The 24,597-nt window shown below is 42.2% G+C and overlaps 1 protein-coding gene across 10 annotated transcripts in view; it reads left to right on the top strand.

Annotated features, from left to right (window-relative positions):
* The window catches only part of LOC115079185 (alpha-(1,3)-fucosyltransferase 6-like), a 96,617-nt gene extending 74,731 nt beyond the window's left edge, over positions 1-21,886 (top strand). For 4 of the 10 annotated variants that reach the window (XM_029582406.1, XM_029582410.1, XM_029582408.1 and 1 more), the window contains 3 exons: positions 6,338-6,401; positions 6,731-6,867; positions 18,559-21,886. In XM_029582406.1, coding sequence (XP_029438266.1) covers positions 18,567-19,652 — 1,086 coding nt within the window. In that variant the 5' untranslated portion in view covers positions 6,338-6,401; positions 6,731-6,867; positions 18,559-18,566 and the 3' untranslated portion in view covers positions 19,653-21,886. The remainder of the gene's footprint in view (positions 1-6,337; positions 6,402-6,730; positions 6,868-18,558) is intronic. The other 6 variants (XM_029582412.1, XM_029582411.1, XM_029582413.1 and 3 more) reach the window with 2 other exon arrangements.
* The last annotated feature ends 2,711 nt before the right edge of the window (positions 21,887-24,597 follow it).

Raw genomic sequence — 24,597 nt, 5'->3', positions numbered from 1 at the left:
CATGAATTCCAGGGCTTCTTTGATTTTTGGGCGGACATGAGGGAGCATTCTCTGGCTGATATTCTTTTGCTGGCAGGGATCCTTTAAAGAGAGACTCATGGGGACCAGGATCATCGTGCTGAATGAGTTCAGCCCCTGCCTTCTTGGCAGTGGCTTTTACCTCCACAACAAATGGCTTCGATAATTTTGAACAGTCTGTAGATTTGCAAGGTGCCAAGGTTCTAGGCTGTTGCTTATAGCATAGGCCAGTAAGTGATGTGTACCAAAGCAGCAGATCCACTAGATAGGCAAGGTAGTCTGTGTCGCTGTAACCGGAGTGGTGCTATGCTCCTGGAAAGAGGGGCCCCAATGCGTAATTTGCAATGTAGGCCAATTAATTGAAGGTTGGTGGAGCCTCAGCCAGAGTAATCCAGAAATGACAGAGTTGACCACTTTAGGTAGCACATAGAGCTTGATGTTTACTAGATGTGAACCAATCTGCATGGTGATGGGCAAGGTAGATAAGGCACACAGCCAGACAGGGGATCGCCATAGACTGAAGAAATGGTGTGAGGTGCGTTCAAGGTGATGGTAGGCCAGCTATACTAACGCAACAGTGATTCCTGAATAAAATTGCTCCTGGCTCCAGAATCAAGTAGGGCCTCTGCCCTCCCGGTATGTTCCCCAAAGGTGAGACATATGATACTACTGGCTGTGGGGAGAGAGTCAGATGGCTCTGCATTGTCCTCCTGATTATGTCCCCATTCCTAGGACTTCCTGGATTTTTGAGGAAGCAGCAAGCAAAATGCCCCTGTGCTGTGCAATAGAGAAAGAGATTATGCTGTTTTCACCTTTGCTTCTCATCTTCCGAGAGCCAAGTCCTCCCCAACCTCATGGGTTCTTTGGAAGTGATTGTAGGCTCTGTAGCAGGAGTTCTGGGGTACTGGAAGTCAAGAGTCAAATAAGGAGATCAGTGAAACGTCTTCCTCTCCTAAGCCTGTTCCTGGAACCTTAAGTCCACAGAGGTAGCCAAGGCAATGAGTGCTTCCAGAGAGGGAGGAAGGTCTTGGTCAGCCAACTCATCTTTAATTCTCTCAGCTAAACTTTGCTGGAATATGGCTGTTTGACTATCTTCTCCCCAGCCAAACTCAGAGGCCAACGTTATTGTACCCCCGTTCCATGTAAACTGACATGATATGATTGTATAATGAATGCCGGTATAGAAAAGCACCAAATAAATAAATAAATAAATAAAAATAAGGTACGGAACTCTATTGCATAATTGCCCATGGTGTGCGTGCCTTGGCGAATAAGTAATAATTCTGTGGCTGCGGATGACATGACTAGATTTGTCAAAAACCAGACAAAACTATTGTAAGAAGTTTTCCAAATTTACAAGGAGTGGATCATCTTGTTCCTTTTTCTTTCTGTTTCTTCTTCCTCCTCTTGTCTTCTTCCTCTTTCAAACACACACAGGCTCTCACTCTCACATGCTGTCTCACTCTCTCTCTCTCACACACACACAAACATGCTCTCACATGCTGTCTCTCTCTCACACACACAATGGCTGTCTCACATGCTGTCTCTCTCTCTCTCTCACTCACCCATACAGGCTCACCCGTACAGGCTCTCACTCTCACATGCTGTCTCTCATCACAGAGGCTCTCACTGTCACATGCCATCCTTCTCTCGCTCACACCCAGGCTCTCATTCTCACATGCTCTCTCACTCTGAAGCACATACACACACACATAAACACGTTCTCACTCTCACATGATCTTTCGCTCTCACACAGACAAGCACACACACACACACACACAGGGCTGGCGCATCCATTAGGTGAACTTCGGCGGTTGGCTAGGGTGCCGAGCCATAGAGGGCGCCGAAGAGCAGCCAGGTGGTGCCGCAAGCAGGGCCTATCCCACTTGCGGCAAAGAGAAATAGAGACAGCAGGCGTCGAAACAGGTAGGGAGGGCGCAACCGGGGGAGGTGTGGGGCAGCAGCAGCGCAAGGATTGCCTAGGGCGCCCTATACCCTTACACTGGCCCTGCACACACACACACATAAGCATTCTATCTCTCTCTCACACACACACACATACAAAAGCATTCTCTCTCTCACACACACACACACACACACACACACACACATACTCTATCGGGGGCTTCAGCCTCCCCCTTGCCTCTGGTTATCTTCTCAGGCTGCTGTGGGAGGGGTCTGTAGTGACCCTGCTGCCAGGCCTCCTCTTCTTGGACTGCTGCAGGACGGAAGCCATGGCAACCCTGCTACACGTTTTTGGCCATTGGAACAGATACTTTCCCTCTTTCTTCTCCATGCGGACCCAGCTCTCCTCCTCCTTCCTGCCCATGCAGCACCAGCAACTTTTCTTCCTGGGCCTGCTTCTGCAGCAGCACCTGGAGTTTTTGAGTGATGGCACGGAATTCCCTTAGAATTCCAGTCTCTGGACCAAATCCAGAGAGTTCTCAGGTATGGTGATAACTAAGAAGCCTTTTTATCATCTCCGAATCAGTCATCAGATTAGGTCCCTCCTTACCTCGTAGGATTTGGAGATGATAGTCCAGGCATTTGTGCTAACCCATATAATTATTGTAATGTAGTGTTCATGGATTTACCAAAGAATTCTCTGAGGAGGCTACAGCTGATACAGATACAGCAAGGTTAATAGGTGGTCTTAAAATGAGAGACCTTGTTATTTCCATACTTCGAGAGCTACACTGGCTCCTGTGGAATTTCATATCCAATTTAATATTTTGGTCTTGATTTTTAAACCTTTGCATGACATGGTTCCTGCTTATTTATTGGATCAGTTGACTTAATATGTTCCCATCAGGCCATTGTGTTCTTCTCAAATGGGGTTACTGTGTATGCCTGAGGTCAAGATATTAGGTTGGAAAGGACTAGATGTAGAATATTTTCAGTTGTTGCTCATAAAGATTCTTTTAATTGAGATCAGGTCTATGGAGAACTATTTAAAATTTCATAATTGAAGGCCTGTTTAGTCTCTATAACAAATGACTGAGGTCATTGGAACCTATGAACGGATTATGGTGTAGATGTTTTATTTTGACTTATTTTATCAGCTTATTTTGATGATACTATTGCTCTATATTTGATATCTTTCCATGATTTTTGTTTTATGGATTGTAAATCACAAATGTGTATTTTTATTGTTAAGGTTTTAATATGTTTATATATGTACTAATTTTATGGATGTTGTACGTGATCCACACTGAACTGAAGTATTTTAGGAAGTTGTGTAATATAAGATATGTAATAAATAAAATAAACTGAGCTTTGTAGTTAGCTGTGATTCATAAATTGAATTCTGAATAAATAAATAATGGATCCTATTCCGAACAGTGCTGCTGCAATCTTCAACTGCATTTCTCGGACTCCTTTTCTAAAGCATGCATTGGCATAAACGCAAATGTTTGCAAACTCTATGACACACCCTAGAGAGAGAGTACTTCCAGTATCTACTTGTGTCTAATCGCACAAGCCCATTCCTCCAAAAGGAAAGCTTTCCTGATCAATGCACTGAATAGGAAGAGGGAACTCCATTCCTCCAAAACTAATCTTTTTCCTCTTCTTGAAAAAGTACTTTTTTGAATACTTGTTTGTTGAAGTGCAAACTTCCTAAATGATGCCAACTGAAAGTTCCCTCTCTAGCTCTTGCAAAACTGTATTCGGGTTCACTGAAAAACATCTTCTATTGACTGGAAAAGAAAACCTTTGATTCCTTCTAATGTACGGTAAATAAGAATTTAATTCTGGCATATTTTTAATGCATTCATAAGCTTGTCCACACAAGAACACACCTTTAAATGATAATGCAAGTATGTGATTCTTGCAATGAGGAGTGCCCTTGTGGTTAGAGAATTGGGCTAACACACAAGGAAACCAGGTCACAGATCCCATTTTTCCTGCTGACACTCCTTGTGATGTTGAGCAAGTCATTTTATCTCCCATTGCCTCAGATGCCCTCTTAGGTTGTAAGCTCTTTGGGATAGGGACGTATTAGGTCTGAATTCTAATAATGCTGTAAGCTGCCTTGAACATTCTTTTGGCAAGCAGGCCAAAAATTATTACAAAATGCATGGTTACTGACCAAGTTCTTAGCCATGCTTTAGCAGCTGCACTAGATTTTGCCGTTAGAGCTAATCTTTGATAATTGTGCTCTGGGTTTTCAAAGGCTGCACACACCTATACTTATAATATTATAATGCAAAATACATTAACAATTATTTGCTTGAGAAAAAGTGGCAGCATGTCTGTTTTTCCATACGCAGCAGACAGACTTTCCCATCTCTCTCAAGCTGCACATGTTGCCTCATGTCAATGTCATTATGAGGAGACCTGGTAACTTTTGACTCCCTCTCAACCTGTTAACTTCATGAGGCTCAGACCAGCCTGAGGATGCCTAAATGTCTCTGACTACACTATCCTTCTTGCCCATTGCAGCATCTTCTCACCTGGAGGTGAGGGAGAGGCAGTGACAGCAACAAGAAATGTTGTCTTCCTCTGATCCGTTAGCTTGGCTCTGCACCGTGTACTGGAATTGCTAAAACGTAGACCCCCAGCCATCAAATTGGAGCTGGAGGAAGCAATAGTGATGGCAGCAGAAGATGCAGCATTAGCAGCAGAGGACGTGGCTATTAACAATGTACTTCCATCTCAGTGCCTCTGTCCTAGCCAAAGTCTCCTGCCATGGCCGGAGATACAGTGGTCAGAAACGAACTGGGATTTGGAGATGGGGCAATGCATTGTGCAGGCAAAACTGGCAACAAGTGTCTGATCAGGTAATCAACTTTCCTAGGAACACCACCACTGCTGCGGAGCTGAAGAAAGGGTGCTTTCATTCCAGGCCAGGGGAATGTGGGCAGGTGGTGAGTCTCAATATTGAGCGTGTTCAAGTGCCCACAGCTCCCATGGCGTTGGCACAACTGTGGTTTAGACTGTTCTAGATGAAATGTCCAGGAAACTCCTTGTTACATCAGAAACAGCTTCTCCTTGACCTGATTGCTTTCCATCTTCTTTTGCATGGTTTAATATCTGAAAACTGGAGTACGGCCAATGTAATGCTAATTTTTGAAAAAGGGCTCCAGGGGCGACCTAAGGCTTAGATTGCTAAGCCTGACAACGGTACTGAGTAAAATGGTGGAAAATATTGTTAAGAGCAAAATGTCTGGTCATATGGTTAAACATGGATTTAACAAAGAGAAGCCATGCCTTACTAATCCATTAGAGTTCATTGAAGGTTTGAATAAACATGCGGATAAAGGTGAGCCGATCGGTGTGGTGTATTTGGATTCTCACAAAGCATTTGACAAAGTCCCTCATGAGAGACACCTCAGGAAATCAGAAAGTGGATTGGTAAGCATTTAAAAAAAAGATACAGAATGTAAGGGTGTCTCAGGGACCTGTGCTGGTACCAGCGTTGTTTAACTTATTCATTAACAACCTGGAAAGGGAAGGAACGAGTTAGGTGATTAGATTTGCAGATGGCACAAGAAATATTCAAAGTGGTTAAAACTCAAGCAGACTGTGAAGAACTGCAGAAGGACCTCGCAAAGCTGGGGGTCTGAGCATCTAAACAGCAGATGAAATTTCATGTGGGCAACTGCAAAGTGACGCACGTAGGGAAAAATCCTTTTTTATGCTTAGAAAATCAGCTCGCTGGGGGGGGTGGGGGAGTTTGTTTTAGTTACTCTGCATCAGAGGGAACACCGTCACAATTCTTTAAACCTTGCGATCCTTATATAAGCTATTTTAAGCGCCGTTGAGTCCATCTTTCTGCCGGAAGGAAACAAATCAATTTGTTACATGAATTACGGCGCTTAAAATGGCTATGTAAGGATCACAATATTTGATGAGTTGTTTCCTTCCGGCAGTAAGATGGATTCAAAGGTGTTTAAATTGGCTTTATATAAGGATCGCAATGTTTAAAGAATTGTGAAAGTGTTCCCCCCGATGTTTCGGGGTTGGGTGAGTTTCTTCTTCCACATGAGATGAGTGGTTTTATGCGCATTTAGAATTTCCAAAAATTATATATGAGAATACACTACAGTCAATCTAAGAGACTTTGATTTGGGACTCTTACAGGACTGATGATTACAACAACTGAACTTGCTTGTTATGAAAGTCTTTTAGACAGCATGTTCAATATATGATGCTCCTTCATGCCTAATTAATAACACCTTTAGGAAAATATTTAGGCAGGCCGTTCCTGTACACTTAATCCTAATTGGCATAAATAGCTAGAAGATAATCTTGTACCACCCAATGCAATCAATCATTGCATCACAGGCATTTATCATGTTATTTCACATTTCTTTAGACCAGCACTTGATATTACAGCATCCAGAGAAGGCAAGGGCTGTGGAGGAGAAAACACTACACAGGTACAGAGATATGTTGTTGTATTGAGCAAGATTTAATTGGCATGTGGGCAGAGAACAGTGCATGAAACTGTGATCTTGGGGCACAGCTTGGACCTTCTTACTCTTGTTCTGATCTTTCTGGTGAACATGTCATTCTGCCTGGAGAGAAAATTAAGTCACAAAGAAATAGGCTACTTTTTGCTGACTGGTTTTTTAAATAATTCAGATTAAATACTTGGTACTTTTTTGTGTTAAATAATATTCAGGGACCTCTGTTGGGCTCATTACATAGATCTGAAAGAGATCTTTTTTTTTTGTTGGCATTACCCTCAACCCTCAAATGTGTGCAGAAGAAAAAAACGGAAGGATCCAGAGCCAAAGATGAAGATAAATTGAATTTGGAACACAAAGCACAACTTTATTCCTGTCTGATTCTGCCCTATGGCTGCACTTTACTGCTGCCCTTTTCTCGTATGACTCAATACAGGTACCGTGAATTGTCTATTTAATAATCTATCGACATGAGAGCTACATTTTCACAATTTCTGCCCTGTAGCTCACCTTCTTCTTTTCAACAAGTTTTTGCTGTCTGGGCTAGCATAGTTCATTTTAAGCGTCCTCCTTGTCTGTTACGAGTCAGTGGCGTAACCTAAACTATTTGGCACCCGAGGTGGATACTTTCTTTGGCAACCCCCTCCCCAGATTCACTTCTCCATCCCCCTCCCCCCCCCCCAGATTCACTTCTCTGTCACCCTCCCCCCCTCCAGATTCATGTCTCTGTCTCCCTTCCACCCCCCGATTCACTTCTACGTCCCCCTCCCCCCCCAGATTCACTTCTCCGTCTCCCTCCCCCCAGTCACGTTTTCCCCTCTCCCCCCCAATTCACTTCTACGTCCCCCTCCCCCCCCCAGATTCACTTCTCTGTCTCCCTCCCCCCCTCCAGATTCACTTCTACGTCCCCCTCCCCCCCAGATTCACTTCTCCGTCTCCCTCCCCCCAGTCACTTTTTCCCCTCTCCCCCCCTCAGTGATCTCCAGTTCCCCTCTCCTTCACACAGGCTCCCACTCTCTTTTGCATACACTTTCACACACCCCTTCACACAGGCTCTCTCTCACACAAACATGCATCCTCCCTCACTCTCAAACACACACACACACACATAGACATAAACACACACTCTCTCTCTCTCACTTCCTACCCCACTCCCCATCAGAAGTTGCAGACCCCACGACAGACGGGGTCTCTTCATTTTTCTTGAGGCCACATGGGGGGCTGGTTTGGCTCTGCTTCCTGTACTTGCAGTGGGGAGGGGTGGGGGGGGGCAGCGCTGTTGCTTCGACCAACTGCATGACCTCTCCTTTTTCCCGCCTGCACCAACCCACCACTTCTTCTTCTGGGCCGTGCAGCTGGGAAGAAGAAAAGCCTATGCAGTTGCTGGTTCCAGACCCGTAGCGCTTTAAGCTGCCGCCCAGTGCTTCCACCGCTCACGGACCGGAGGCCTCCTCCCTCTTCTTCTGCCACAAGCAGAATGCGTTCCGCACATGGCCGCCGACTTCCCAGCTGGCACCCCCCTCCTGCCAGTCACCTGGGGCGGAGCACACCACCACACCCTCCCCCCCCCCCCCCAGTATGCCATTGGTTAGGGTCATTGTCATAGGGATAAGGCAAGAGGGAGAGGGCAATATTCAAAAAAGAAAATGGGGTAAGATGAGAAAGAGGCAAGAGGGGGAAGAAGAAGAAACAAGAAATCTCTAAACGTAGCAAAAGATTAAAACACACAGAAAATTCAAAGAGTGACTACAAGGCAGGATCAAAAAACAGTAAGGGTGGAAGAGGCCTTTATTGACCTTGAAACTGCATTATTATTTATCTGCAAAGTTTCTTCTGTGGAGTCTTTGTGAAAACAGGTTTTATGAACCGTTTTGTGCTAGCTTTTGAAGACTGCCATGTGAGATACACAGACATGTGCCACACAGTATGCCAAAGGATTTGACATGGAAATGAGAACAAACAGTAATATTCATGCAGAAACAGGTACTGCAGCTATACTTACATTGAGCATAGTAACTGTGTTACTGTGGGACAACACTGGCCCCCACACAAAATGGCACAAAGCCTCAGGGTCTAGATCAGGGGTGGGCAATTCCGGTCCTCGAGGGCTGCAAACCGGTCAGGTTTTCAGGATATCCCTAATGAATATGCATGAAAAAGATTTACATATGACTGAGGCAGAGTGCATGCAAATCTCTCTCGTGCATATTCATTAGGGATATCCTGAAAACCCGACCGGTTTGCGGCCCTCGAGGACTGGAATTGCCCATCCCTGGTCTAGATGGTATGGGGGGAGAGGGGCTGAAGATCAGGAATCATTCAAACTTGCTTGACCCTTCCAGACAAGTTACAGGGAATGTGTTCCCTCCTTTCTGTTTCCTGTATCCTTCCTTAATGTGCCAAAACTGACCTGTCCATGCTTAAAAATCAATATAACAAACAAAAGGGGAAAGTGACCATAGAAAATTAATATAATATATATAAAATATCTATATCTTTAATGATAAATTCATACAGTTATTGTCAAATACATAATTTCTCATTAAATACATAATGCAAAAATTAAAAAAAAGACAAAAAATATAAAATAATAAGCATTTTATACAATAATTCAAAAGAATATAACAAAATAACAACCACTTCCACCCTCATACAACACAATACACAATACAACACAAATAAATGTACAAATATAAGACCCACAATATTATACAATATTGTATTAAAAAAAACACCTTACACATATATAGAAACATAGAAACATAGAAATGACGGCAGAAGAAGACCAAATGGCCCATCCAGTCTGCCCAGCAAGCTTCCCTCATTTTTTCTCTCATACTTATCTGTTTCTCTTAGCTCTTGGTTCTAATTCCCTTCCACCCCCGCCATTAATGTAGAGAGCGGTGATGGAGCTGCATCCAAGTGAAATATCTAGCTTGATTAGTTAGAGGTAGTAGGGGTAGTAACCGCCGCAATAAGCAAGCTACACCCATGCTTATTTGTTTTTACCCAGATTATGTTATACAGCCCTTATTGGTTGTTTATCTTCTCCCCTGCCGTTGAAGCAGGGAGCTATGCTGGATATGCGTGAGGTATCAGTTTTTTTCTTCTCCCCTGCCGTTGAAGCAGAGAGCCATGCTGGATATGCATTGAAAGTGAAGTATCAGGCACATTTGGTTTGGGGTAGTAACCGCCGTAACAAGCCAGCTACTCCCCGCTTTGTGAGTGCGAATCCTTTTTTCTTCTCCCCTGCCGTTGAAGTTATGCTGGATATGCGTGAAGTATCAGTTTTTCTTTTCCCCTGCCGTTGAAGCAGAGAGCTATGCTGGAAATTCGTGATGTATCAGTCTTTCTCCCATGCCGTTGAAGCAGAGAGCCATGCTGGATATGCGTCGAGAGTGAAGTATCAGGTACATTTGGTTTGGGGTAGTAACCGCCGTAACAAGCCAGCTACTCCCCGCTTTGTGAGTGCGAACCCTTTTTTCTTCTCCCCTGCCGTTTAAGCAGAGAGCTCTGCTGGATGTGTGAAGTAACAGTTTTTCTTCTCCCCTGCTGTTGAAGCAGAGAACTATGCTGGATATGCATTGAAAGTGAAGTATAAGAATGGAGTGATCAAGCTAGTTGAAAGGCATCAGGAATAGAGGAAGGTGGAGGTAGTAATTTGGATATTTGGTTTGGGGTAGTAACCGCCGTAACAAGCCAGCTACTCCCGTCTTTGTGAGTGCAAATCCTTTTTTCCACATTTCCTCTTGCTGTTGAAGCTTAGAGTGATGTTGGAGTCACAGTAACCATGTGTATGTTTATTGAATAAGGGTATTGTCTCCAGGCAGTAGCCATCATTCTGGCGAGTCACCTACTCTTCATTGGCGGCCTCTTGACTTTATGGATCCACAGTGTTTATCCCACGCCCCTTTGAAGTCCTTCACAGTTCTGGTCTTCACCACTTCCTCCGGAAGGGCATTCCAGGCATCCACCACCCTCTCCGTGAAGAAATACTTCCTGACATTGGTTCTGAATCTTCCTCCCTGGAGCTTCAAATCGTGACCCCTGGTTCTGCTGATTTTTTTCTTATGGTAAAGGTTTGTCGTTGCCTTTGGATCATTAAAACCTTTCAAGTATCTGAAAGTCTGTATCATATCACCTCTGCTCCTCCTTTCCTCCAGGGTGTACATAACACATCTAATGCCATTCAATCTTGGCTTAATATTACTAATGAAATTGCCAACGATATAAATCCGCAAAAAATCAAAGTCATTAAAGGACATAAACGATCCAATCCACGGTATAATAAAGCTATTAAGGAAACAAAACAAATAGTAAGAATTAAAGAAAGAGCATGGAGAAAAAAACAAAACAACAATGACCTTAACAAACTATCGAATTTGCCTTACTCATTTTAAAAATTAATTAATAAGATGAAAAAGGAATATTACACCAATAAAATAAAATATTTCTCAGGCAACCCCAAAATCCTATTTGAATTAGTAAACAAATTAACAACTGATCATCTCAGATTGAATCAAATATGGATATAAACCTGAGTCAAGAATTAGCTGTATTCTTTAAAAATAAAATTGATTTGATAGTAGCCAAGTTTGATAACACCTCTAAACAAGTAATTAAAATGAACAAGAAAGAAATCCAGCCATGGTCAATTTTTAAAGAGACTACAATTGATGAAGTTGTAAATCTAATCCTGCACATGAATTCAGCCACATATCCTCTTGATGCTATTTCCGTGATCACTTTGAAGAAAATGACTCAAACAATTGCTCCATATATAATTATGATCACAAATCTTTCTTTAAAGGAAGGAATAGTACCTGATGACTTAAAAAAAGCAATAATAAAACCAATTCTAAAGAAGAAAAATTTGGATGATAAAAAATCTGAATAATTACAGACCAATTTCAAATCTCCCATTTCTCACAAAAATTATAGAGAAAATAGTCTTAAAGCAATTGAACAATCATCTCGACCTGAATGACATACTTTAACAAACACAATTTGGTTTTAGGAAAAATCTAAATACGGAAATTTTACTACTGTCTCTTCAAGATACAGTATTAAAAGGGTTCGGTGTTGGAAATAAATATCTGTTGATGCTTCTTGATCTTTTGGCTGCGTTTGACACAGTGAACCATGAGATCATGGTGCACAGGATAAAAGAAATAGGGATTGAAGGACCAACCACTACAATGGATTAGTTCTTTTCTAAATGACAGGACCTATCAAGTCAAAATCAATGATAAAGTTTCTGGATCAACCATGCTTGATATAGGTGTTCCTCAAGGTTCCGCCTTATCGACGACCTTCCTCAAGGTTCCGCCTTATCGGCGACCTTGTTTAACATCTATATGATGCCATTATGCCATCTGCTATCAGGACTTGGTTTGAAATATTTTTCATATGCCAACAATTTCCAAATTTTAATCCCAGTCAATGACACCATAGAAAAAGCATTGCAAATCACATCATCTATTTAAATACAATCAAGCAGTTGCTGCAACAAATGAGACTTTGTATCAACATAGACAAAATGGAAATCTTATTACTAGAAAAAAAAATTACACCAAATAACACTAAACTGCAATTTAAATTTCAAGCAGCTAATATTAACCTTAGTTCTACCATTAGAGATCTAGGAATCTGGTTGGACCCGGAATTTAATTTTAAAACTCATATTGCTAAAAAAGCAAAAGAAGGATATTACAAATTATTAATCCTTAGAAGACTCAAACCATTTCTAGAGACAAGTACCTTTAGAACAGTTTTGCAAACACTAATTTTTACCTCCACAGACTATTGTAATTCTCTTTTTTTGGGATTACCTTACTCGACTTTATGCCCTTTGCAGTTATTGCAAAATTCAGCAGCGAGATTATTATCAGGGACGAGCAGAAAAGATCATATTACACCAGTGCCAAGAGATCTTCATTGGCTGCCAATTGAGCAGCGAGTGCAATATAAAGCCCTTTGCATTCTGCATAAAGCAATACATAACGAAAATGTGGAGTGGCTAAATGCAGCCATAAGATTACCTGTACCGCAGAAAAACCTGAAATCTGTTAACAAAGGTCTCCTGTCCATTCAATCCTTAGTATCTGCAAAACTAACTTCCGTAAGAGAAAGAGCCCCGTCGTTAGCCGGACCAAGGGTTTGGAACAATTTATCAATTGATCTAAGACTAGAGCTGAATACAGCACAATTTAAAACAAAATTTAAGACATGGTTATATCAGCAAGCCTTTGGCACAAAAAAGGATGAGAAATAATAGTAACAATTAACTGGAGCAAGAACAAGCAGTATTTACTAAGTAATGAAACGAATGATTAAATGAATGCATGTTCGTTGTATTCTTTTCCTGTAATTTTTTATTTTAAATTTTTAAGATCGTAAGAGTGGAAATATAGTCATTTGGAGACATTGTTTGTTTTTACTTTGGATATTTGTAAAATTGTAAACCGTTATGATGGTTATATCCAAATAGCAGTATATAAATGTTTTTAAATAAATAAATAAATATACACATATATCCCTCCCACTTAAGTTCTTATAGAAGCCCTTACCACCCACCACCCCTACAGAAAAAATCCCTTTTAAATTATGCGGATATAAAAACACCTTTAACTGCTATGTCTCTGAATGAAGAATCAGTTCTACCAACGATCTTCAAAACCAGCTCTGTTGTATTACATCAACGTCGTCTGTAATGATCTTCTAAACGTCAGCATTCACTATTTGGTGAACATGAGCTCATGTTTCGCCTCCCCTGTTTAATCCCCTGATGCAGTCCAGAGGCTGCATCAGGGGATTAAATTGCAGTCACAACTGCCCAATCTTTAAATCACGCTTATAACATTTGAAAACCAGTCTTGAAGACAATCGGACTGTGAGGGAGTATTCCAGAAACTTCCTCAAACTACCTTAAGGGACCGGCTGCAGAGACCTAGCTGGGTCTCCCTTAAGGATCATCCTGCAGAGGATCCCTTCAGCCTAAGTTGGCAGGGCTCAGCGAGGTTGGGGAGTCCCTGGGGAGCAGGCAGAGAGATACCAGATGCTAAGACTTGTTATGTCTAAGGACCATCTATTACCTGAGGCTAAGGTGAGCCGTGTTGTTTGTTTATATTGACTTTTCAGAACTGTGTGTTAACTGAAGCTGAGTTGCATTGGTTGTTTTTGTTTTTTCCACTGTAAATAAAGAGCACCTACGGAATAGCCAGAGTCTGCCTCCTTTCCTCTGGCAGTGTGCAAGCTACTCCAGTTACCACACGCAGGAGGGAAAAACCATCTCTGGATGCAAGAGTGCAAAAATGCCCTCATGGTTAAAAAACAAAAAAGGCTCCCTGCTTATCTAATTTGGATCTGATTGTAGCCCCTGCTAGTTACTTTTTTTTTTTTTTAATTCGCTTTGAAACGGCTGAAAGGCAGAATATAAATCAAATAAATAAATACATATTTTATTTCAAATATTTCTTACCCGCGCCTTCCAAAGCTCAGGCGGGTTGCTGCAATATCAAGTGCGAAAAAACTTGCATCCAAACCGGGCGCACGTTGCTTTCAACGAGCGCACATCCCCCTCTCCTGGGCACCTGATGCAGTAGGCAAATGAGCTGCCACATTAGAAAGGATATGCTAGGGATAAATTGTGCGACCCTAGCACGTCCGTTGTATTGGGCACCCAGGAGAAGTAGCTGTGCACAGGTTTGAAAAACAGACTCTTGTTAATTGAGCGTCCGTTTTCCTAACCTGTCAAGAATTTTTTTTTTCATGCTGCTTCCTGAGGTTCCTCCTGATTAGTATTGGGAAGCTACTGCGTCCACTTCAGTTGATACATCTGCTCTGGGCTGGTATGACTTTCTGCCCTACACATTTGTGCATGTATTAACAAACAAATCGAAAGCATGCATGGAAATGCTCCCCTCACCCCAACTCTGCCCCCTTCGAATTCCTACCACGAATATCAGGGAAAAGAACGCGCATAATCAAACTATACGGGGGCTTTCCCTACACTATCCCCTGGATGATTTTCAAAAGTCGATGCACACATAAACCAGGATTTAGGCTTGTACATTTTTTTGGACATAACCCCCTAAAAGTCAGATTAATAACTTTAAACATGATTCTGTCTTGGACAGGCAGCTGATGTAACCTTTTAAGTAGCTCAGATTGACAAACTAAAGAGTAGCAAATCATCTGAACCAGATGATATGCATCCTAGGGTACTGAATGAACTAAAAAATGAAATTTCTGATCTATTAGTTAAAATTTGTAACCTATAATTAAAATCATCCATTGTACCCGAAGACTGGAGGGTGGCCAATGTAACCCCAATATTTAAAAAGGGCTCGAGGGGCGATCCGGGTAACTATAGACCAGTGAGCCTGACTTCAGTGCTGGGAAAAATATTGGAAACTATTCTAAAGATCAAAATCGTAGAGCATATAGAAAGACATGGTATAATGGAACACAGTCAACATGGATTTACCCAAGGGAAGTCTTGCCTAACAAATCTGCTTCTTTTTTTTGAAGGGGTTAATAAACATGTGGATAAAGGTGAACCAGTAGATGTAGTGTATTTGGGTTTTCAGAAGGCATTTGACAAAGTCCCTCATGAGAGGCTTCTACGAAAACTAAAAAGTCATGGGATAGGAGGCGATGTTCTTTCGTGGATTACAAACTGGTTAAAAGACAGGAAACAGAGAGTAGGATTAAATGGTCAATTTTCTCAGTGGAAAAGGGTAAACAGTGGAGTGCCTCAGGGATCTGTACTTGGACCGGTGCTTTTCAATATATTTATAAATGATCTGGAAAGGAATATGACAAGTGAGGTTATCAAATTTGCGGATGATACAAAATTATTCAGAGTAGTTAAATCATAAGTGGATTGTGATACATTAGAGGAGGACCTTGTGAGACTGGAAGATTGGGCATCCAAATGGCAGCTGAAATTTAATGTGGACAAGTGCAAGGTGCTGCATATAGGGAAAAATAATCCTTGCTGTAGTTACATGATGTTAGGTTCCATATTATGAGCAACCACCCAGGAAAAAGATCTAGGCATCATAGTGGATAATACTTTGAAATAATTGGCTCAGTGTGCTGCAGCAGTCAAAAAAGCAAACAGAATGTTAAGAATTAGTAGGAAGGGAATGGTTACTAAAACAGAAAATGTCATAATGCCTCTGTATCGCTCCATGGTGAGACTGCACCCTGAATACTGTGTACAATTCTGGTCGCCGCATCTCAAAAAAGATATAGTTGTGATGGAGAAGGTACAGAGAAGGGAGACCAAAATGATAAAGGGGATGGAACAGCTCCCCTATGAGGAAAGGCTGAAGAGATTAGGGCTGTTCAGCTTGGATAAGAGATGGCTGAGGGGGGATATGATAGAGGTTTTGAACGAGTAGATGTGAATCGGTTATTTACACTTTTGGATAATAGAAGGACTAGGAGGCATTCCATGAAGTTAGCAAGTAGCACTTTTAAGACTAATCAGAGAAAATTCTTTTTCACTCAACGCACAATAAAGCTCTGGAATTTGTTGCCAGAGGATGTGGTTAGTGCAGTTACTGTAGCTGGGTTCAAAAAAGGTTTGGATAAGTTCTTGGAAGAGAAGTCCATTAACTGCTATTGATCAAGTTTACTTAGGGAATAGCCACTGCTATTACTAACATCAGTAGCAAGGGATATACTTAGTTTTTGGGAACTTGCCAGGTACTTGTGGCCTGGATTGGCCACTGTTAGAAACAGGATGCTGAGCTTGATGGACCCTTGGTCTGACCCAGCATGGCAATTTCTTATGTACTTAAACATAGAGCCCGATATTCAGCACCATTTGTCTGGCTAAGTTTGGATTTACAAAACCAATAGGTTACACTGGTCTGAAATACAGACCGCAAAGAGAAAGAACTGTTGAGTTAACCACAGATGTCTAGAGAATGAACAGCGTTGGACTGGAGTCGCTACGGGATTTGCTCCATTTATCCGACGAAATACCTATATGTGGGGATAGTGAGCCAGCTTCAGTCAGTCTGATTTTAATAAAAATTTTGAAATATACAAACAAAACTAATATCTTAAAAATGAGTTAACAATTAAATAAAGTAAATGGACCATAAACCAGAATGAGTTTGATTGATATACAAACCCTTAGGGGTAGATTTTAAAAATTTGCGCGATCGCGTACTTTTGTTCGCGCACCAGGCGCGAAAAAAAGTACGCTGGATTTTATAAGATACTCGCGTAGCTGCGCATATCTTATAAAATCCGGGGTCGGCGCGCACAACGGGGTGCACATTTGTGCAACCCGCGCGAGCCGAGTCCAGCGCGCGCTGCCTGTTCCCTCCGAGGCCGCTCCGATTTCGGAGCGGCCTTGGAGAGAACTTTCCTTCTCCCTCCCCCTACCTTCCCCTCCCTTCCCCTACCTAACCCACCCCCCCAGCCCTATCTAAACCCCCCCCTTACCTTTGTTGGCAGATTTACGCCTGCTAAAACAGACGTAAATCTGCGCGCGCCATCACCCGACCCAGGGACTGGTCCGGAGGCCTCGACCACGCCCCCGGGCCTCAACCACGCCCCGGGCCGGCGCCACGCCCCCAGGCCCGCCCCCAAAACGCCACGTCACGCCCCCCGAAATGCCGCGTCATTTCGGGAACGCCCCCGACATGCCCCCTCCCCACCTCTTTTACGAAGCCCCGGGACTTACGCGCGTCCCGGGGCTCTGCGCGCACCGGTGGCCTATGCAAAATAGGCGCGCCGGCGCACGAGGGCCCTGCGCGCGTAAATCCGGCCGGATTTACGCGCGCAGGGCATTTAAAATCTGCCCCTTAGAGTGTGGGTCCTACAAACTAACTATACATGAGTATTGCTATATATGTGGTTACAACTGCAAAGTAAAATTTTTGACCAGTGAAACCTATTGTTTTTGTGAGTGTGTTGCACTTTTTGAGGGTTTCTGGAATACAATAGTTTTTGGGCAGTTTTTTTGTGATTAAGTTTGGATTTAACCAGACAAATGGCAGGATTTAAAAATCCTGCCATACATACTGCCCTAAAATAGCCAGATAAATGTTTATGTGGCTAAAAACTTGTCTACTTATCTTAGGGGCAGGGTAGGGGGCGTCCTGGTTTGGTGTCACTTAACTGGCTAGATAAATGCCAATTTTCAGCTTATCAAGCTAAGTTAACCAAATAAAAATAGGAATGCATGAAAGCAGTCTAAAGTTAGCCAAATAAGTTAATCCTTAGTATAAATTGTACATTTTAATTTGAAAGAATAAACAGTAAGAAACACATTGCTCAGTTTTAGGCTCACCTTTTCTCCATGAAGGCATTACCCATATGGGGTTTACAAGGCTACAAAAATGCTTTCTCTGCGCTCTAGCTATGTTTTGCCTGAAAATCTGGCTTCTAAGAAAAGTTCTAGACAAAAAACCCCCCAAAATGTTCTTAATTTCTTCCTGCAGATAAGGCTGTAAAAGAATACATTTCACATTCCTTGTTGTTCTGGATATGCTTCTGGACATTTTGCACTTCCTAGTTTTCAGTTTTATTTCTTTTTATATGTATTTAAGATAATTAGTTGGGAAAGGAAGGTTTGGCCCAGGACTCTTCTCCTGCTCCTTTGAGCTTCCAGTTCAGTCATAATCAACCTCTTTTGACCTACAATGCCATGAGCCTTCATTAGCAACTGCCCAGGGTTTTTCTCCCATTTTTGTGATATTACCTCATTTCCCAGCTTAGCCCAGCTGTCACAGCAACAGACCTTGGTGAGTAGCTATGGATGGTGGCTCCCCACAGTATCTGCTATGTGTGCACACTGAGTCTGGCCACTAGATGTCACCATTGTGCAATGGCCCTCTCCCCACAAAGGTGATGAATACTGTCTCTGTAGCTTCCACAGCCCTGGCTGGGCCAGAGATAAGATGCCTGCCTGGGAACTGAATCCAGATCTTCCATATAGCAGTGCACTGCACTCCACTGAGCTTCCAGGCTGGCCCGTTTACTTTATCCTTATAATCAGTTTGCATTTTGCTTCTTAATTCTTATCTTCACATGTTTTCTCTTTTCAAAGATATATTTCCTGTTTAATTATTCGTTGCTTTTTTTGTGCTTTCTTTCTCAGTTCTTGCCATGGAGTCCAATACGAAGACCTACTCATTCAGGCAGCTCTTTTTATTCCTCCTTATTCAGATTGTCATCAGCTCCTTTTTATTTACCGTAATACAGACTAACAGGAACTCTACAATGATTCTCTGCTCCTCCACGGATAATAATTTGTCAAAAGTCCATCTTGGGTCATCCTTCCAAGCTGAAAATAAGGAGTCTGAGCTAATCATTTTACTGTGGGCATGGCCCTTCGGATCTCAGTTTCCCCTGGATAAGTGTCCAGAGCAGTATGGCATCTCAGGCTGCCACTTCACAGCCAATAGGACCTGGTACAAGCATGCCGATGCTGTAATCCTTCATCACAGGGATGTTTGTTACAGTAAGAAGCAGCTGCCTCAGGACCCAAGACCACCAAACCAATACTGGATCTGGTTCAACCTAGAGTCACCTTCACATAGCCCTAACCTGGACTTCATGAGCAACCTGATTAATCTTACCATGTCCTACAGGCGTGATTCGGACATCTTCACCCCGTATGGCTGGATACAGTTACTCGAAAAGCCTCGGAATTATAGTATCCCATCCAAATCCAAGATGGTAGCGTGGGCAGTCAGTAACTGGAACCCAGGTTCCAAAAGGGTGAAATATTATGAGGAGCTAAGGAAACATATCCACATAGATGTTTTTGGGCAGGGTCATATGCCCCTCCCCAGAGAAAAGCACCATGAAATCATTTCCCAGTACAAGTTCTATTTAGCTTTTGAGAACTCTCAACACGAGGACTATATCACCGAGAAACTCTGGAGCAATGCACTGCTCTCAGGGGCTGTACCCATAGTTCTTGGCACATCGCGGGAGAATTATGAGCGCTTCTTACCCCGAGAGGCTTTCATCCACATTGATGACTTCCCTAGTGCACAAGAAATGGCTGCTTACTTGCTAGAGCTGGACAAAAATAATGAAAGATACCAGGGTTATTTCGACTGGCAAACCTGGAATCAGCCAGTTGGTAAGACTAGCTGGATCACCCATGTATGTAAAGCCTGCCAGTTACTACGCCAGTCCCCAGGCTATAGAACTATTTCCAGGCTGGACAAATGGTTCAAGTAAAAATACCATTTCCGCGGAACATGGACATGGGCCAAATATAATGATAGGGAGATTGCCCTAAATTGCAGAGGATTTTATAGATGGTTTCAGATTTGTACTAAACTCCTGGACCTCTCCTTAAACATAGAAACATGACAATAAAAAAGACTATATAGCCCATCATAGAGGTCTATTGGATGTTCTCGCTCTCCCCATCAGAGACCTCTGAAAGAGCATTTTCAGTTGCAGGACCAGTCCTTTGGAATTCTTTACCTTAGCATCTCCGTCTCACTATGTGCACAGAGACATTTTGGAAAATGTTTAAGATCTACTTGTTTCAGCAAGTGTTTGCATAGTTGGCATGGGACTTTTATATTTTACTTCTGCTTTTGAAATCAGGGTATGATTGTTTGCATAATCTTTGTCTTTTATATAATGAATTTTTATTTTATGTATGATTTTATATTTGTAAGCTGATTTGAGAAGTGGATTTAAATGTGACCAAGATACAAAATATATCATAATGATAGGGTGGATCAAATTAGTGTGTGTGTGTGTGTGTGTGTGTGTGTGTGTGTGTGTAGGGGTGGGTGACATATGTTAAGGATAGCGTAGAATCTAACAGAATAAAGATCCCTTGGAAGACTAAGGGGTAGATTTTCAAACATACAAGCGCGCATCCATGTGCCGATTTTATAACATGCGCTCGTCAGCACGTGCATGTTATAACATCGGGTGGCCATGCACCCATGTGTGCAGGATTTTACAATCCGCGTGTGTATGTGCAGGAAGAATGTGCAAGGGGGGAGTGTGAATTTTTGCAAATTCCACATGGAGATGCAATCGGGCCTTCCCCAGTTCCCTACCCCCCTACCTAAACTCCCTCCTTCTTTTCCTCTCCTTCCCACCCCCTAAACCCTACCGATCTATCCTTTTTTTTTTGTTTTGTTTTGCAACTTACTTCACGGCCGGAGCTGAAGTAAGTTATGCGTGTCATATGTGCCTTAGCGGACATACTGGAATAAATTCAAGAAGGTTTAGTCATAGTCAATATTGTAGTCAGTCACTCAAATGCTTAAACAAAGTTGAAAATATAGCGCCCCCCCCCCCCCCCCCGACAGGGGACTACATTTTTTAATGCATTCCCAATGGATTCTGTGTAAAGCTCACTGGGAAAGATATTGCTTGCTAGGTTTTCATCCTTCCCTATGCAGCCTTTGTAATATACGGTCAATGTTGAGAGACAATATTTTCAGCGATATTTGTTTAAGCATTCAAGTAATTGACTACAATAAATATTTGTTGGACAGCTTCTGAATTTATTCTACATGTATCTTCATAGCTCCTGACTATTAGAGGCATATCTGCTCTACCTCTTCCTTTATATAGCAGGTGTACTTCCAAGATGGCCAAAATTGCATTTTATTCTATGCCACCTGCTTAAAAGTCTATTGACTATGTTCTGGCTACCAGAAATACACTTAGGGGGTAATTTTGTGAGTGCCTACATTGGTACAAAGTCTGTGGGCATCTTGTAGGTGCACACGTTATGCTAATTTTCAATGTGAAATTACGCACATATTTTCACTTTGAAAATTGCTTAGAAAAATGACCCTTGCGCACTTACCGCTGGCTGGTTCTCTGGTGGAAAAATATGTACATACTTTTGGAAATTCAGAAGAATCCGTGTCTACTGCAAACCCCACCCCACCCCCATCCCCTGGGAATGCCTCGACACACTCTGGGTAAAGATCCACGTGTAGTGGCACTACATGCATAGGGTGGTCAATTGTCATAAAGCCCATTTCCAAGGGAAAATTACTTCATGATAAAAGTAGCTGTGGTTTGTGCACATAAAAGTACGGAGGCAACCCGATTTTGTGCGTAGGCTTATGTGCACAAAAGAGAGGCATTCCAGTAGGCGGAGTTGAGAGGAAGTTTGCATTTCCATGCATTCTTTTAATTTCTAAAAGCATGTGTGTCAATGAGCATGCACAAGTTACACCCTGCAAAGGGTAGGGTGAGTTTGTGTGCATTCTTTTGCATAGTTACCCAAACAAACTTATGTGCATAAGTTCACTTTGAAAACTGCTGTGAAGTCATCAGCATAGCTGCCCTACAAGTTACCTGCAAGGCCACAAAATTACTCACTTGCAGGGAAATTTTCAAACTGCCTGCAGTTGCTGTATCTGCTTATGGCAAGTTAAAGACTTTTTTTTTCATGCCACTATATGCAAATAAACTATTTTGTTAAACCTTTGTCATCTCATTGATTCCACACCTCACTGTTCAGCTTTTTGCTGCGTTCTTCTGTTTTTCTCTTCTCTCCACTTCTCTGTGATCTTTTAAACCTGCAAAGTTAAAAAAAAAAAAAAGAGGGAATGCGCACTAGAGAACAAAAAAATCCCTTGAAACCACATCAATATACAGTTTTATCCACTGCTAGTATGCTAATATAAAAAATTAAATACTATGGGGCAGATTTTCAAAGGGTTATGCACGTAACATACGCGCATAACCCCCGAAAAGCTGCCCCAAGCTGCCCCTGCGCACGCCGAGCCTATCTTGCATAGGCTTGGCTGACGCGCGCAAGCCTCGGGATGCGTGTATGTCCTGGGGCTTCGAAAAAGGGGCATTCCGGGGCGGGGCCGGGGTGGGGCGCCAGCCTGGGGGTGTTCCAGGGGCGGGACCGAGGCCTCCGGAACAGCCGCTGTGTCGGGGGATGGCGCGCCGGCAGCCAGCCGGTGCGCGCAAGTTATGCCTGCCCAGTGGCAGGCGTAACTTTCCCGATAAAGGTAAGGAGGGGGTTTTAGATAGGGCTGGGGGGCGGGTTAGATAGGGGAAGGGAGGGGAAGGTGTGGGGGGGGGGGGGAGCGGAAGGAAAGTTCCATCCGAGGACGGTCCGATTTCGGAGCGGTCTCGGAGGGAACGGAGGAAGGCTGGGTGGCTTGGCGCACGCAAGTTGCACAATTGTGTACCCCCTTGTGCATGCCGATCCTGGATTTATAACATGCGTGTGGTAGTGAGCGCAAGTTATAAAATTGGGCGTAGATTTGTTCGCGCCGGGTTGCATGAACAAATCTACGCCCGCGCGCAGGTTTAAAGATCTGCTCCAAAATGTGAATATGGAGGGTGTTAGTAAATATGTTTATGCTGGACATCAAGCCTTCTAAGCATAAAAGAAATTTAAGTAATTGCTCCAAATATTTTTTGTGATTATGGTAGTACATTTTCTAGTGAAAATGAAAACAGAAAGTGACTCATCTCTATAAAAAGCAGGGATATGCATGGCAAAAAAAAAAATGCTTTTTTTCGTGCTTTATGTGATTTCTTTGCAGATCTATGAAGTTTCTATCATTTCATTTTCCTGCATATATCATTTTCTTTGATTCATTTCTGCATGTGTGAAAAGGCATAATACTCAAAATAAGAAAACTGGAAGAAATGTGACTAAGTAATAACAATATCCCAAAATAAAGTCACATATGTCACGCAATTCATTGAATAAGGTATACCCTCATAAGTGGGCCAGTGTACACTTCTGCTTAACAGCGTCTTTAACTTTTATGCACTGATGCCAATGTGGCTGCCCTTTCACATTACAATCATAGGGTAACCTTTTTTTTCAACGCGTGATTAGCGCTGCCGCTTATTTCTTAAGGCAAAACTTTATACTGCCGTAATTTCTCAGTCTCAAATTTAACACGATTTTTTTCAAGAAATTTTTCAATAACCTCCAACTTGAAATTATATTCTTAGAAATGAATATTCTTATGAATAGATGTACTTATCTCTTTTCAATAGAAAAAAAGTTAGAGTCCATAGAGCTCATCTGCTCGCTCTGCTAACATGCCCGACACCGCTGGTGTTTCGAAGTTTTTCTTCTTCAGGGGCTTGAATGCTGAAAAGATGGAAAAAAGCATATTAAACACGACTTATAGGTGTTAATATCAACAGTCCAAATATTGAAAACTTACAACGTTGGAGAGTAGAGCAATCTATGCGGCATATAAGAAAGACCCGCCATCTTGACGCTGACATTTTTAAAGCTACGTTTGCATTCAAAACTGACCAATCAGAGAGCTAGTGGACCGAATGCAGAAAAAACTTAGGAAAAGATTTAAAGGGCTATGGTAATAGCCTTTTAAATTAGTGAGGGCCAATCGATGACATCATTCATGCCCCGGGGCGATTCCGAGCCAAGTTTGAAGATCCATTTCTGTTCTTTGTAATTAAGGGTAGAATGAACGTCTTCTTTTCTGATGTTCATAGGAACTATGTCTAAAATGGTCCATTGTAAATCGGTGAAGTTATGACCTTCTGATATACAGTGTTTTACCATAGGCGCTTCCAGATTCTCTTAGATCTGGGTCTTACTTTTGTGCCCTACTGTACTCACGATGCTTTTAACAGTAGAATTTCATTACATCGTTTCATTAGAAAACTTCAAATTAAATTGTTTTGCACCGAAAATGAAGTGCCATCAGATGAAATTTCTATTGAACGTCCCAATTTGAAATGGGTCCCCCCGGGCCCTTTAGACCACCATACAGCAACCTTTCGAGATCTTGTCCTTCATGATTTATACAAAATTGAAAATTCAGATTTCAACGACTTTGTCAACTTTTCTTCTCGAATGAAAGTAGCATTAAAATCATTGTCAAAAAAACAGGAAATAACAATAAAACTGGCAGATAAAGGTGGGAGTACTGTCATTCAAGACACCAAAGAATACATACAGAGTCTTCAAGAACAGTTGAATGATTCTAAATATTATCAACGTCTAGAAGAAGATCCCATGACAAAATTACAAGACCAGATCCAGTCTATCCTTACTGAAGCAAAAACACCATTCCTAACCAAAAAAGAACGGCAATTTCTTACCGTGCTTTATCCAAGAGTACCATTACTTTATGGGGTCCCTAAAGTACATAAAGCTCTTATTAATCCACCTTTGAGACCCATT

This window comes from Rhinatrema bivittatum, chromosome 17 (assembly GCF_901001135.1).
Source record: "Rhinatrema bivittatum chromosome 17, aRhiBiv1.1, whole genome shotgun sequence".
NCBI lineage: Eukaryota > Metazoa > Chordata > Amphibia > Gymnophiona > Rhinatrematidae > Rhinatrema > Rhinatrema bivittatum.
The sequence above is the reverse complement of the archived record's forward strand: the minus strand, read 5'-3'. Positions and strand labels throughout refer to the sequence as shown.